The 15,143-nt window shown below is 38.8% G+C and overlaps 2 protein-coding genes across 8 annotated transcripts in view; both read right to left on the bottom strand.

Moving 5' to 3' along the window:
- LOC129353465 (uncharacterized) overlaps positions 1-7,464 on the bottom strand; it is a 33,395-nt gene extending 25,931 nt beyond the window's left edge. The window contains exons 1-4 of the mRNA XM_055022813.1: positions 7,241-7,464; positions 5,815-6,247; positions 3,100-4,714; positions 2,696-2,959 (exon numbers count right to left, since the gene is read on the bottom strand). Of these exons, the coding sequence (XP_054878788.1) occupies positions 2,696-2,959; positions 3,100-4,714; positions 5,815-6,205 (2,270 nt within the window). The 5' untranslated portion in view covers positions 6,206-6,247; positions 7,241-7,464. The remainder of the gene's footprint in view (positions 1-2,695; positions 2,960-3,099; positions 4,715-5,814; positions 6,248-7,240) is intronic.
- A 517-nt stretch (positions 7,465-7,981) lies between these two features.
- The window catches only part of kynu (kynureninase), a 33,186-nt gene continuing 26,024 nt past the window's right edge, over positions 7,982-15,143 (bottom strand). For 2 of the 7 annotated variants that reach the window (XM_055022806.1, XM_055022805.1), the window contains 14 exons: positions 14,924-15,095; positions 13,615-13,803; positions 13,416-13,536; positions 13,262-13,344; positions 11,739-11,800; positions 11,597-11,668; positions 10,975-11,049; positions 10,753-10,899; positions 10,551-10,649; positions 10,399-10,472; positions 10,175-10,227; positions 9,732-9,817; positions 9,414-9,644; positions 7,982-8,236 (listed from right to left, as the gene is read on the bottom strand). In XM_055022806.1, the coding sequence (XP_054878781.1) occupies positions 8,114-8,236; positions 9,414-9,644; positions 9,732-9,817; positions 10,175-10,227; positions 10,399-10,472; positions 10,551-10,649; positions 10,753-10,899; positions 10,975-11,049; positions 11,597-11,668; positions 11,739-11,800; positions 13,262-13,344; positions 13,416-13,536; positions 13,615-13,803; positions 14,924-15,065 (1,557 nt within the window). In that variant the 5' untranslated portion in view covers positions 15,066-15,095 and the 3' untranslated portion in view covers positions 7,982-8,113. Of the gene's footprint in view, positions 8,237-9,093; positions 9,330-9,413; positions 9,645-9,731; positions 9,818-10,174; positions 10,228-10,398; positions 10,473-10,550; positions 10,650-10,752; positions 10,900-10,974; positions 11,050-11,596; positions 11,669-11,738; positions 11,801-13,261; positions 13,345-13,415; positions 13,537-13,614; positions 13,804-13,992; positions 14,372-14,881; positions 15,096-15,143 lie in introns of those variants that run through there. The other 5 variants (XM_055022809.1, XM_055022810.1, XM_055022808.1 and 2 more) reach the window with 5 other exon arrangements.

Below are 15,143 nucleotides of genomic sequence, written 5' to 3' on the forward strand. Positions count from 1 at the left end.
TGTGTCTGGTAGGAAGAAATCTCCATGGAGAAAAGCACAAACAGTTCGTTCTGCAAGACAACTCTGTCTCAGAGCAGAACAAATGTGGCGTAAAACTCAACTTCACGTTCATCACGACATCTACAAAGAAAAACTACGTAACTATCACTTAACACTAAAACATGCAAGGGAGGCTTTCTTTGCAGATGTCATAAACAAAAACATGAACAATGCTCGAACTTTATTTGCAACAGTTGACAGGCTCACAAACCCTCCTGTGACGTTACCACCTGAACTCCAATCTAATGCTGCCTGCAACAAGTTTTCCAGCTTCTTTTCAGAGAAAATTCAAAAAATCAGAGGATTAATCTGCACATCAACTCTAAAGCCAGAACCATTGCTGTACCAAAACAAAACAAATACAGGAAAAATGACCCATTTTCAACTAGTTAATTATAAAACCCTAGAAGAAATTAGTTCAAGCTCCTGCTGTCTGGATGTCCTTCCCACACATTTCTTTAAGAAAGTCCTGCCTGTTATTGCTACTGATCTGATCCAAATTGTAAACTCATCACTTACATCAGGAGTTTTCCCCCAGGCCTTAAAAACAGCAGTTATTAAACCACTGTTAAAAAAGAAAAACCTGGACAAATCACTACTGCAGAATTACAAACCAACCTCTGACCTTTGACCTCCCATTTATCAGCAAAGTTATTGAAAAAACAGTGTGTAAACAATTACATAGTTTCCTCATGATGACCAACTGCTTTGACTCCTTCCAGTCTGGTTTTCAGGCTCACCACAGCACGGAGACTGGCCTAGTCCAAGTATTCAATGATATCCATATAAATATGGACTGTGGGAGAACCACGGTGCTGGTTCTGTTGGACCTCAGTGTTGACCGTGACATATTACTGAATCGACTGGAGAGTTGGGTTGGACTCTCTGGTTCGGTGCTCGACTGGTTTGAATCTTACATAAAGAGCAGGGATTTCTTTGTTTCAATTGGAAACGTCTCATCAAAGAGGTCAAAGGTCACATGTGGGGTACCCCAAGGTTCAATCCTAGGACCCCTCTTATTTAATATTTATATTCTCCCACTAGCTGAGGTTATAACAGGAAATAATATTAATTACCACAACTATGCGGATGACACACAGCTCTACATTATGATGTCACCAGGTGACCTTTGACCCTATTCAATCACTGAATAAATGTTTAGAAAAGATAAATGTGTGGATGTGCCAAAACTTTCTCCAGCTAAACAGAAACAAAACTGAAGTCATTATTTTTGGACCTAAAGAGGAACGATCTAAAGTCAATGCACAGCTAGGCCTATCACGATAACAGATTTTGCTGGGCGATAAATTGTCTCAAAAAATTATTGCGATAAGCGATAATATTGTTTGAAGACCTTTTCACATTGATTTAATGGAAATTATGTAATAATACATGCGATTTCCTGCCAAAGATAGATACACTTTACTTTCAAAAGAACACTTAACACTGGGACTGATACACAAAATAAATAAAACAACCAAAAATAAAATAGATTCTTAGTCTCCATTACCAATAAATGCACTTGCTACCGGCGTTGAGCCCTGGCTTCCGCTCAGCCGTGCTGCCTGGCCGCGGACTCTGTTGACTGTGTTTTTGTGGACTTGTTTTCATTAAATATTCACTACTCACTTTACCTGGGTCTCCAGCGTGCTGCCTCACCACCGCCACCACACCACTTTATGACAGCCAATGCTTCAACATGATCTACAAGGAACCTGAATAATACATCGAGAGGTGCTGGGCCAATAAAGGTTGATGAACTCTGCTCTAGATCATGATGCAGCATCAACTACAGCCACCTTCCTGCAAGCATTGCATCCCATACAGGAACTACTAAAATTAAATCCAGAGGTTGTCTAATGCCATGTTGTATGGGAGCTTTTGTCTGCCTTGAGAAGATAAGAAAAGAATTAGAGACCAGTTTCATGTGCAAACCAAACACATGATGGTGTTTTAACCCCATCAAAGCAATAAAAGGCCTGGTTTATCAGTTAAAACATGAGCTGCTGAAGAACCAAAACGCCATCAACTTTGTCCCCACCCATTTACAATGGTCAGTTAGTTATCCTCCCAGGTTTACCTCCCTCTCTCTGAATGTATTCATTGACTCTTGAGTCAATGGGTTACTGGTCAGGTGTTGTTACCACTAACGATCCAAACGAATCCCTAAAAATGTTACCTCCCCCCCCTTTATTTTACATGAAAATAATTTACCTTTCCCAGAGCAGCTGACCTCAGGTTACGCCTTGCTAACACCCATAGTGCAGCCCTGACGCTCCATTTCACAGAGTCTCACACCCTGAGACATGTAAACAAAGCAGCGCACATCTTGGTGTCATTGAGGACTTGTTAGGATCATCAGAGTCAACAGAACTAACAGGGAATTGAATAGAGGTTTTAGAGCCAGATCCATGGAACCTTGATCGTCTCAATAGTGATTATAATGGCTTTGTTAGTGACCTATATTGCTTTATCAGAGTGAATGTTTGTGATGATACTATATTACCCTGATATTTTCAAAACAACTGTCAGAACTGAAGACGTCCATAAGATAAGAGGTGAAATGTCTTCAAGATAACAGAAAAAGTACATTTCTCCTCATTTAAAATACCAAACATCTGCTTGGACAGAATACTAAAGAAATACTGTTTCTTACCTGAGATGATGTGTGTATGGCAGCACCTGTAGCAGGGATTCACATAGACTCTGGCAGACATGACCTCTTTGGGTCCAATGGAGGCAGACATTGACCTTTGTAGCTGACCTCTGCATGACCTTCACAGCTCTTTCAAACAGCAGCTTTTCACCTACAACTGGAAGATACAGCTGGTTTCCACAGCGATGCAATAATGTCATATATTCTGTCAGCCCTTCACTGAGAAAGACAACAGTCCACAACTGCAGAGGGAGAGGATCAACCCTGTAATTTAAAAAAAATAAGTCACTATACAAAGAAGTAATAGAACATAAGCAGTTACAAAACTTATCTTGAATAAATTTTGTCACAGTGTATGTCCTTATCAAAGCAATGAATATGAAACAAAACATGTTGAGTCATACCACTGAACATTTTCAATGCATCCAAACAGATGTCTCATTCCTTGCTCAGACACCGTCACATCCTGAAGGTTCAGACTTATTTTCCTCTCCTTTGACTGAGTGACCATAAAGGCCACAGCACAGCAGGAATAAGGGTCCAGATTCTCTCCACTGAGGTCAAGATGGAAGTCCAGGTTCTCCAGAAAGGAAATACAGTTTTCAGAGCTCTGTGACTCATATAAACATTGGCATAAGAATAATATATCTACATAACGTTCAGTGTCTTCATTTTTGGAGAAAAATATGTCAATCATTTCTTTGAAGAACCATCCAGATGTTTCCTTGATCTCCTCAGCTGGAATCAGACAGCTCATCAAACATGGACTCTTCTCATTCAACAAACGGCACATGAACGGGATCAGATGCTTCATGTGTTTCTTCTCCTCAGTGAGGCATTGCTGCAAAACTTCGCTGATCTTATCAGGATTCTTCAGAAGCCACAGAGCTGCAAAAAACTCCTGCATGGTGTAATGGAGGAAAGCATTGAGAGTTATGGTTTCAGTAGGAGGAACTTTGCCATGGAGTGTTTTCAGGAAGGAAAGGACGCAGGTGTCTTCACAGGAAAGTTCTCCCAGGTTCACAGTTTTTCTTTCGGTTGCATTAAAAGCAGCTTCAGCCAGAGACAGGATTCCATTTCTCTTGGTTTTGATGAACTGACTGAGATTCCTGATCCTGGTTTTGTTGCTGTTCATCTGAAGGCCAAATCTAACAATATTGATGTATATTTCAGTCACAGTTCTGGGCTGCAGAGAGTCTGTAGATGAAAAGCTGGCAGCCACCATCAGTGCATACATTGGAACATGACAAAGGGTCAACAGCTCCAGGTTACTCAGGACCTTCCTGTGATTTTCACCCAGAGTTGAAGACAAATATGTCTTGATTGTTTCCTCACAGAAGCCTTTCACCTCCACTCTGAGCCAGTCTTCAGGAGATAAGTTTTCCTCATCTTCTGGTCTGCAGGTAATGATGATTTTAGCATCAGGTAAGAAATCTTTGTCTACAAGTTTCTCCACAACCGATGGAGAGAGATCAGTGACTCCATCCAAAATGACTGTAACATTATCAGAGTTGCTCTTTATATCTTGCAAAACTTCATCTTTGCCCTCATCTGGTTCACTGCATGCAGTGAAAAGAAGATCCTCCAAACTCCTGATTGGTGGGATGTTGGTTAATTTCCTCATGTCAAAGTAAAACATGTAATCCAGCTCCTTATTGTCTCTTTCTGACCACAGTCTCAATATTTCATGACTCAGCGCTGACTTTCCAATTCCAGGTTTCCCAACCAGGAGGATGTTTTTATCTGTTTTCAGCAGGTCACTGGGGGAGATTTCTGGTTTATTCCCTGGAATATAAGTCCTTAACTTTTTAGGACGGGACTTCTTGCTTTTATTGTTTTTGATTTTCTTTATCTTGGATGGAGAAATCTTTCCTTGGATATCAAATACAACTGCACTGTGAAACAGATCAGGCTTCTTGTCTTCTGCAAAAAGATCTTTACTTGCCCTCCAGAAGTTCTCTGATAATTTTTTTGCTTTTGATTTTAACTTCTTCTGATATTTGCAGCATGGCCTTGGACCTGAGATAAAAATAACAACTGGTTAATCAATTAAACAAATTTGGGAATTATTCAGTAGTATTATTCTCTTGTAAGACACACATTAGATATACCAGTAAACAGATAAAAACATCACAACATTAATGCATGACTTGATAAAAACCACTAATATACTGGATGTTTTTCCTGCATTCCTTGAAGTGTTTTCTATAAATTACCTTATACATTCTGGCAGTTGCCGTTTTAGTGACCAAAAATACTAACTGATGTATCACTGCAGTGACTAATCGATTGACTAACAATCAAGTGATCAAAAGGTTAGTAATTTGAAATTTGGAAAATTAAATAAAACATTACTTTCTAATAACTTTTTTACTAGCTGATGGTAGCTGATCATATTTTCTGTTATAACCTGAGCTTGTGGAAGCATATAGATATTGAATAGGAGGGGTCTGGAGTACCCTGCACGCAACTTCTGTCTGATTTCATGCAAAGTTTTCTATTGTAGAAGTTAAGGACTAATTCTGCATCATTCAACATTTTTGAATACTAACGAATACCAAGGAGCCTAACCTACTTGTAAAAACCTAGTTTGTCAAGACCTCAGGTTGAGGAAGTGAACCATTTTGAGTAAAAGAGTAATTTTTGGATTTTTTTCACTTCTACAAAATTCTTCTGGGAATTTTGGTCAAAGTGCCCTTAAGGGATGGAGGATTAAACGTTATCAAAATATTAAGGGTCTGTGAATTTTAAAGGGCAGTACTTTCTTCCCCAAAATTTTAACTGGTATAACTTTCAACGGCTGAATTACATACTTGTAGTGAATGATCCTTTTGATGTTCCCAACAACGTTATGGAGCGAGACCCTCTTGACGTTATCAACATGATCTTGTATCAGAAGACAGATAAGTTGCTCTCACACGCTTCCAAGCACAGAGATTTTTCACCTAAGCCTGTGTATTGGAAATCAGTTCCAATACATTTGGCTCTAAACGCCGACTTAAAAAAATAAAAATACTGAATACCTTTTTACTCCCAGCTTCATACATCAATTGCATTTTTACGTTTTCTGACATGTGTATTTGTAGTTTAACTTTCTACTTATTTGTAGTTTAAATTACCTCGTATGTAGTTTTGCTGTATTTCTGCATCTTCTTTGAAAGGAAAGCAGCTGATCCAGTGGTGCAGGTCAAACTCTGTACCCTCAGTTGAAGCTTCATGACTGCTCTTGGAAAGAGGAGTTTGCCTCTCTAAGGTTCTCCTCCTTGTCTGATCAATAATCCTTAGAAACACGTAGCAGGCTGCGTCACCTTTTCTAGTGACTGAGTCCAGTATCGCTCTGGTTCTATCATAATCATCTCTCTCTGCATTTATCTTGCTGACCTCTTCATCAATAAGAACTTTTTGTTGATACAAGTTCTCAAGAATCACTGACAGATTCCTCAGTTCTCCAACAAGGTGAGGTCTGGCATTCTCAACATATTTCAAGGCTGACTGGGATGTGCAAGCCATAACTTCAGACGTTTGTTTTCAGACACACCCAACTTCACTGATCTGAAAAAATAAAAAAACAGTTTAAAGAGGATTTTAGCTAAGGCAGCACACATGAACACAAACAGCACATTCATTATGTTTAGAGTCCCCATAAACTAGTCTGCTCCTTTAATAGTTACTGAAACAACAAAGTGAATATTTCTTGTAGTTCATCCCACAAGTAAACATTTCTAATTCAGCGATATGTATGTTATTATATATTTTTATTTTTTTAAGTATCTAGTGATGTAAACTTGTAACATTACCCAAATACTCTAATATCAGCTTCAATACATTAATTATAATTCAGTGTCTTACAAACACCACAGACTTAACACATATTTCACATAAATATATTAAAGCATGTAAATACACATAGAATTCAGAAACACAATAGTCACCAAAAATATTTACATTTAAAGATACAAAGTCTGAATATTTCCAAAAGATAATTTTGAACATGTCCATGTATGAGTGTATATGTATGGTTGTTGATATAGTGTAAGAACGCAAGTTTTAAGTCAGAATATCCATTACATCTGATATAGCCGAATCAAAATTCAATCACATGTAAAAACGTCCTCAGTCATTTTGAAACATATTTTAAAAGACAAATAACTCTCCAGCGTTGATTTTCCTTTAATATTTTCCAACAAGAGAATCCAAACCAACCTAAACATAAAACACACAGGGTTGGAATGGCAGTGAAACGAGCTGTGACGTGTGAAAACACGATTCATTTCACTGGTTTCAGGTGAATTTCACCTGAAGAAAGGAAAAGAAATTCCAAATAAACATTTGCTTCTCATCGCAGGCTGCCATTGTTTAGTCAAATAAGCAGAACCACTCACATACAGATATTTCCAGAAAAGCAAATGTTACTCTCACTGGCCTTTAACTTCCGGGTGACGTAAAGAACCGTCACAAGTTACAATAGTTTATTTCTAAGGAGGGAGTCTAAACACTGAACACATGCGCAAACTGAAATCCATTAAAAACAGCTTCAAATCTTACCTTCATGTCATTTGCGATCACGAAAAGATTCATTGTTCCGCATTTCCGCATAACCTGTCGACAGGTGTTATCCCGAGAAACGCACGTCATAACGCCTGTCGGCATAACACGGTGTACCTTCAGGAGTGTTTTTTTAGTTTGGAACAAAAACTATTGATTTTAGTGTTTTTCGTGTAATGAACCATAATTAAAAACTGGATAACAAACCAAACAGTTGACGGATTTCCAACTAAAAGAAAGTGAAAGTGGTTAACTAAGATCCTCCTCCTCCTGGGAGGATCAGGAAGTAAGAAAAGTTAAGAACTGCATTTCACTAAATGAAGCTTAATGGTAAAAAGAATCAAGATAAAAGATCTGTTAATGCTAATGGATAAAATAACCTAATTAATATTATCTTTTGATCTATCAAATCTGAGCAAGGGGAAAACTTAACGAGTCAGTCTAATAAACCTACTCAAAGTCATAGAATCAAGCTGACATATAATCTGTCATGCTGATGGATAATATTCAGAGTAAAACACATAGTTTTAGTAAGAACTATGTCCTGCTAGTGAGGGTAATGACTAATCAATCCGGCCTCTTGATTGGTCGGAATCAAAGCGGCTCCTAATAACATGGTGGAACTAGTGACTGATAAAAGATAAGTTTAAACATGTTCAAGTTGGAGAGAAACTGAACCTGTACCCCTCCAATCAGCCATTGATTCTTTTTGGACTCATTGATTGATCAATCGGAGCAGACTCTGGTGTTTTATAATTTCTTTAATGAGACTTTCATCTGTCATTAACAAGATGGTTGCATATAGACAGGACTTTGCAGCACACAGGGCTTGATGTGGTTGCTGACTGATGTTGTTTTCTTCTCACTTTGGGTCTATCTGCTGCTGCAGGCGGCCAGAGCTTTTCCCAGTGTTTCGATGAAGCGATGCACGTCCCTGAAGGAGTTATAGAGCGGCACCGGAGCCACTCGCAGCACGCTGGGCTCCCTCATGTCACACTGCAACAGGAAAAACGCCACTCAGAAAAATAGATTTAGCTCCAGATTTTAATAAATAACACGAATTTATCTTTCATCTGTTCACAGTAAACAGGATTTTAATTTACCAAAATATAAATACATAAAGGTTTCTGTAACTTTTCTAATGAAATAGGCATGTTCAAAACAATAATTGATCAAAAACAATTATGTAAAGAGTGACATGTCAAAAATACTGATTAATTATGCTGACTTTCACATATTAATTACTTAAAATGTCTGAGAAATCTAATGAACTAATGTTGCCTATCTCTTAAATTTATATCTAACTCACTAGAACTGTGAAGGTACGATGCATGTTATGGCCAATGTAGGTAGAAAAAAAGGAGTAAATTTATGCCAATAAATTTCAGAAATTTTCTATAGAAATTCAAGGCAATTTCCAATGAAAAAAATGTATTCAACCTCTTTAAAAATATATATATAGTAATTTTTGGAGTTTGAAAAGTCAAAACATTTGCAGAGAAAAAGCTCTAATTTTCAGATTAATGTGAAAAACTTTGTAGAAAACCTTACTTTTAACCTTTTTGGTGAACAATGGCCCTAATATACTGATGTAAGAGAAGCAATAGTTCATAAGATTGTTCTCATACAAACACATAAACAATACAGTAAAACTACTCCTATAAGTATCTTCCTCTCCCCCCTCCAGCCAAAAACAAAAATTGTTATTCTAGTAAAGGTAACGAGTACGACCCAACTGTGAACATGGACGACACAATTACCATCTATTCTTGTTAACGAGCTAAACATGATCTATTGGCATGGGCTAATTAATCAATCATTTAGTTAACATCCAGCTGCATAACTCAACTTACTCTGGTCATAAACTGCAAAGTTCTGTCCCTACTGCTGATCTGCTGCCATGTTTCTAACACGCCGGCGTGTCGCTCTGCACGGCGCAGCTTGTCTCCGTCGCTGACCGCTGGTGTAAAGCTGGCAGGAGAATCTTAGCGCTCATGTTGTGTTTAAAGGCAGCTCGGAAAAACACGTTACGACACGTTAGCGACGGATTAAACAGTTGTAACAGCTGGAAAAAGAGCAGGACCCCCTACTGTATGAAACAGAGATAGGAATAATAGAAAGATGCCCACTCTGAGGTGAAAACAAACAAATAGCATCCAGGCGAGGTGCTTACAGCGACTCCTCTCTTCTCCAGCTCCTGGAAGACTCTCCGGATCGGGATGGAGAAGGAGAGCGACAGCTGGCAGCCTCTCTGCTGGGGGTCAGAGGGCGTGAGGATTCGGATGTAGGCTTTGTGAGGCTGGGCCGGGTCCTCTGCGTAGTACTCCTTTATCAGGTACTCCAGGTACCCGGTCAGGAGCACAGACTTCCTCCGCAGCGACTGCATGCTCGCCATGTTAAACACCTGGAACATTTTATAGCCGACTTTAAAAACAACTACTTTTTCACTCAAAACATGAATCTATGAAATACGTCTTGTAAAGTTCAATACTTCTAAGCTGGCCTGCAGAGGGCAGACGAGAAGAATGGGCTGATTTGAGAGTCTGAAGCCGCTCACTCCAGGCTGCAGCTCCATCACTGAAAACAGTAGAAACATACATGTAACACAATACTGATGGAAGAGGATTAGGGCCACTGAAAAAGAATAAGTATTCTGAGTTTAACCTCAGAATTCAGAGATTAAACTCAGAAACCTGAAGAAGTCGAATCAGAGTGAAAATTTTGAGTTTAAAGTCAGGATAGTTTTTTTCCAGTGGCCCTAATTATCTTCAGTACAACTATTTTACAGCCTGAATAGCAAATTTTATTGAAGGAAATGAGATTTTCCTCCCACATTCATCAACACAGCTCATGTGATACCAAAAATGGCCACAAGATGGTAGCAAAAAAACACATTTTATATAAACTTGTCATTACATAAAGTGGAAGGTTTACCGTTGGTCATCCTAAAGCGAGTTGCCAGGTCGTGACCCCACCATCCTAACAGCCTGAAGGACACACAAATTAAACAATTAAAGAGACAGGCCTCCTTTATTCTAATTGGCCTGTATTTGCAGCTTAAAATTAGTTTGTACTTTAAACTTTGGTTGTTTAAAAGTAAGATCCAATTCTGCTATAAATTAAAAACAATTCTGTTTTAAAACAGTTGTGTTACTCACGCCGGCTTGATGGTGTCTTTATGTTTTTCGTGAATGAACGCCCCGGCGAGGCCGCCGGCACCTGAGTTCAGATACTGGAGAGCAATAACACAATCATCATCAACAGTTTCCTTCCTTAGATTTCTGTCTGATTCAGGTTCTCCTCAGCAGACCTTATAGGAGCACCAGCAGGCAAAGTCAACATCCCAGTCATGCAGCTTCAGATCTGTGTTTCCCACTGCATGGGCGCAGTCAAATCCAACAAAACAGCCCTGATGATGCACAAAAACATACCAGTCAGTTAGCTTTTCATGTAACACCTCTAATATCCGCATGAAACTGTTTTTATAGTCTCCCTGAGGAGTTTCCTGCTACCTTCTTGTGGCCAGCCTTCGTGATGGCGTGCATGTCAAACAGCTGACCGGTGTAGTACTGAACCCCGGGCAACATCACCATGGCGATGGCGTCGCCTTCTTTCTCGATGACGTCCAGGATGTCCTCAGTTCTCAGAGTGTCTTCACCCTAAAGAGAGAGAAGAAGATGATATTTATGGGAACTGATGACTGAATGGATCAGATTCGGGTGTTGTGGACGCACTGGTCTGGGCGACAGCATCAGCATGCTGCTCTCGGGTGAAAATCCTCGCAGGCGGATCTGAGACTCGACAGCATACTGACAACAGAAGAAAAGATTCACAGTGAAGAGTCTGAAAGTCCAGCTTAAAAACAATTATTCAAAAAATAACCAAGAGAAATACTCAGAAAGTCAGGCCACAAACATCCAACATCTTTGTCTTCAAACATACTTGGGCACACACATCCATTATATTCAACTAAATACAGCAATGTTTTTTTAAAAAAAAATCTCATTTTTGTTGCTGGAAATTAACTAAAACATTTTATAGACCAACAAACAAGAAAACAATTTGCAAATAAAGTTAAATACCTATAAATATTAACTTAGAATATCAAACTAATACCACTTGTTTCATTTATTGTTGGCCAGGCAAAGTACAAACAATTCACAATTAAATGAGTTTTGTGTCTTTGATCGGAGAGAAAATCTCATTTTGGCCACTGAAGATTTTCAACTTGGGCACTTTGGACACCACTGTGTCACCTGCTGTCATCTGCTCATTACTGTAGTTTGTTTTGGGATTTTTATTGTATTTTGTGTAAGGAAGCCGAAGCAAACAAAGGAGGGTTACAGACATACTCACATGATCCGAAGGGAAGGCTTTGCTCTCCAGAAGGATTTTGTATCGCGTTGGAGTGGGTTTGTAGAAGGACAGCTGCAGAGTGACACCATCAGATGACTCAATGTTTCCACTTTACTTTAGAGACATTTCTGCAAGGCGTTACCATGAGGAGATGCAGATTAACCGTCAGGCCGTTCATCAGCGCTACCTCCCCACTTTTCGCTCCTGGAATGAAACAAAATGTTCTTATTAGTTCAAGTTGGTAAGCTTAGATAACCAAGCTGCTGTCAATACATTCAATGTTGTACAGAAAAATTAATGTGGAGTTCCTGAAGGGTTTGGGTAAATCTGCTGGTTTAAACTGATTTGGTCAGCCAGTGAGTTCAGGGTCTGTCTGGTCACTGACCTTCACACCAGAGGCACAGATGTAACTAAACAAACTTACCTGATGTTTTGCAGCTTAATGTGCAGAAGATACAACTTTAGATGGCTTTGAAGTCAGTGCTATTCTTTGGAAGTTATCAAGAATTCATTGTTGTCTGAAATTTGGCCAAGATGTTTGTATAACTATAGAAACACATCCTTACTTTCAGACCAAACCTAAACATGTCTTTAAGAACTTTGGAAAAAGGAACGTTAAAAAGAAAAAATATACTTTGGAATGATTGAGAAAGGGGAATGTTTTTACAAGATTTTCTTCTTCCTGCTCCTTTTTCACTCGTGTTAAGTTGTTGTTGTAAGAGTTTGTGTTTGTTAAATTGAATTACTGACCTTATTGATTGAGTTTGTTTCTTCTTCCATTGAACTTTCTGAACCAAACCCACAACTAAATATTTTTACCAGACTTCCTGACATTCTTAGATCTTCCTCACTAACCTTCTTCAAATCTCACAAAACTTGTGTCAAATGTTTTTACTGCGCAACTTTTCTCTCATGCTGCTAATAAGTTTCCAGAAGTCACCATCAATATTTTTAATGCAAAAGCAAAACTAAACATTTTGCTACATGTACCAGCATAAATGTAGCCGAATTTGCTAGATTTTGTCAGAGTGACCTCTGATGACTTGCATGACCTTTTGACCTGCAAACTTTCAGTCAGATTTTCATAGCAAAAGGTAACCAGCACAAATGTAGCCGAGTTCATAAACATGAAATGGTTTACCTTCCATGACCTCTGGTAACATTCATAAATACATTTAAAATCTTTGTTGCACAAACTTCTGACATCAATTTTATTCTACTTGAAAGTCACCAACCAAAATTTCAATATATATTTCCAACGTCATTCAACTAAAACTTCACAAAATAGTTGTGTAAATTGGCACCTCAAAATTTAACCGAATAAGTGTCATAAATACTGCAAAAGTTAGTCAAAATGCCAAACTAACATTTAGCTCTGCTATTAGCAGATGTAGTGTTCCAGTCATTGAGGGTAGGAATCTTATAAGCTGGTGTATTTTTGTTTTATCTGTAAACTTTGTAAGCACATTTTAAGTTAAAGGACAGTAAAGTAATGGAAATGCAAAGGTTGTATTATGTAACGCTTTTCTTTTCCTCCCAATAATATTTCTTTCTTTTTTATAGAAGGTTGTCACTTTAAATTGTTGTTCTGTATTTACATCTTCATTTCTTCCTAATTTGTTTCAGTGCATTTCGAGGGTTTCTTGCTCATTTCTCTCAACTCACCAACAATATTCGCCATGAGGTTTTCAATGTTGTTTTCCGCCCAGGCCCAAGGCCTCGAGCCCACAGTGTGACCATGAATCGCTCTGTTTAAAGGACAGCAAGAGGATGTGAATTAAATACTTTAGTAAAAAAGTTAATAATAAAACAAACTAACATCTTAGCCCAGTTGTCTAGCTCCTCCTCCAGATATTTCCGTGCATTTTTGGGTTGCAGGCCCAACGAGTTTCCACACAGGTAGATGCATTCTTGGCTCCCGTCCACCAGAGAAAGATCAGCTGCAGAGAGTCAAACTGAATCATCACCACAGTCCAGCTTCAGGCCAGCAGATCTCGACTGCAATATTTTCTACTCACTGGGAGGCAAATCTGCGATTCTGGGCACCAGGAAGTTTTCTCTGAGGTGCCGCAGTTTGTCGTGTTTGTCAAAATAATCGGCTACTTTCTCTGAGGTTGGACTGCAGCCCAGCAAGGCGGACACTCGTGTCACCGCCGCTGTGGGACTTAGGTCAAAAAGGTCGTCCATTGGTGAGGAAGCAGAAAACTCTAAGAGGTGAACCAAGAGAAGCAGTGGGTCATGTGACCTGATGCATTAAAGGATTTCAACATCACTGCAAACACAATAAAATCTTAGTGACTAATTGTGGTAACATTAAGTTTTTATTATTTCCATAAATGCTGCAACACAAATAAAGCTTTCTGTCTTCACTCTTTAAAGTGAAAGTTGCAACTCACTGCGGTTTGGTGGGTTACAGATGAGTTTGCTTTCTGCTGGCAGGACAGAGGCTGACTGAACCCTCGGAGACGCTCTTTAACCTCTCTGTGCTCACTCTCAGGTTAATCATTGCATCAATGCACTGACCTCCAGCTCCAGATAACAGCTAACCACCTCAACAAAACACCTGGATCACATACACTTATGAAAAAAGCTGCTTCCTCTCTCATGTGGTTTCAGTTTTGAGTGTGAAATTTGAAGACAACAGGGTGAACTTCCTCATAAAGAGCCAATCATCGCAGCTGCCGTTGCAAAAACAGCCAGTAGTTCCACCGGATCTCAGCCAGACAGCAAGGATTTGTTCCCATTTACAAACTGGGAAAGCTAGTCTTTGTGGAGCTTAAGGCACAAAGGGAGAGACACAAACTGCATTCATGAGGCTTGACGCAATATTTTCATCCAGTTTTCTTTTTTATCTGGTAGGATTCATTTAATAAACTCAGTATTCATCAATCTTTAAACGTGCAATTAATAAAGACCAGTAAAATTCACTTGGAAGAAAGGTTTACCTGTTCTCCACCAGAGGGCAGAAGAGGATATTTAAATTGTCTTCACTGATACTTTAAAGGGGTAATTTTATGTTTTAACACAAATAAATAAGTATATAACCTTCAGTTGTTATAAACATTAATATCAAAGCATCAGCTTCCTAAAATAATATCCAACATCATATTTTGGGAACAAAGAAACATAAATGACTAAGCAAACAGACTAACAAGGCTCTGATGTTTTGCTCAGTAACTCAGTACTTCTTTTCAATATGATTGTACTCTTAGTTAAGTTATTTTTTGGTCGGATACTTTCTACTTTTTTTTTAATCCAAATATATTAAAGTAGTACTACTCTGACTTGAATAAAATCTTTGGCTGCTCCACCCATCTCTGCACCAACCGGGTAGGTAAGAGTGTTTGTCCGATTCCTTTGCAGGAAAATCCAGAGATTTCAAAGAGGAGTTCACAGAAGTTCCCTGAAGCAGTTGGCCAGTCAACCAGCAGGGATCTTCAGTGTGTCGTCCATCGGTCTGGCTCACCATCACATCCAAACTTCAACGTCAGTTCTCGGGCTTCAAAAAATAAAACAACAAAAAACTAAACTTTAGAGTTCAAACAAC

The sequence above is a fragment of the Poeciliopsis prolifica genome, unplaced genomic scaffold (assembly GCF_027474105.1).
Source record: "Poeciliopsis prolifica strain line A6 unplaced genomic scaffold, Auburn_PproV2 SCAFFOLD091, whole genome shotgun sequence".
NCBI classification, from domain to species: domain Eukaryota; kingdom Metazoa; phylum Chordata; class Actinopteri; order Cyprinodontiformes; family Poeciliidae; genus Poeciliopsis; species Poeciliopsis prolifica.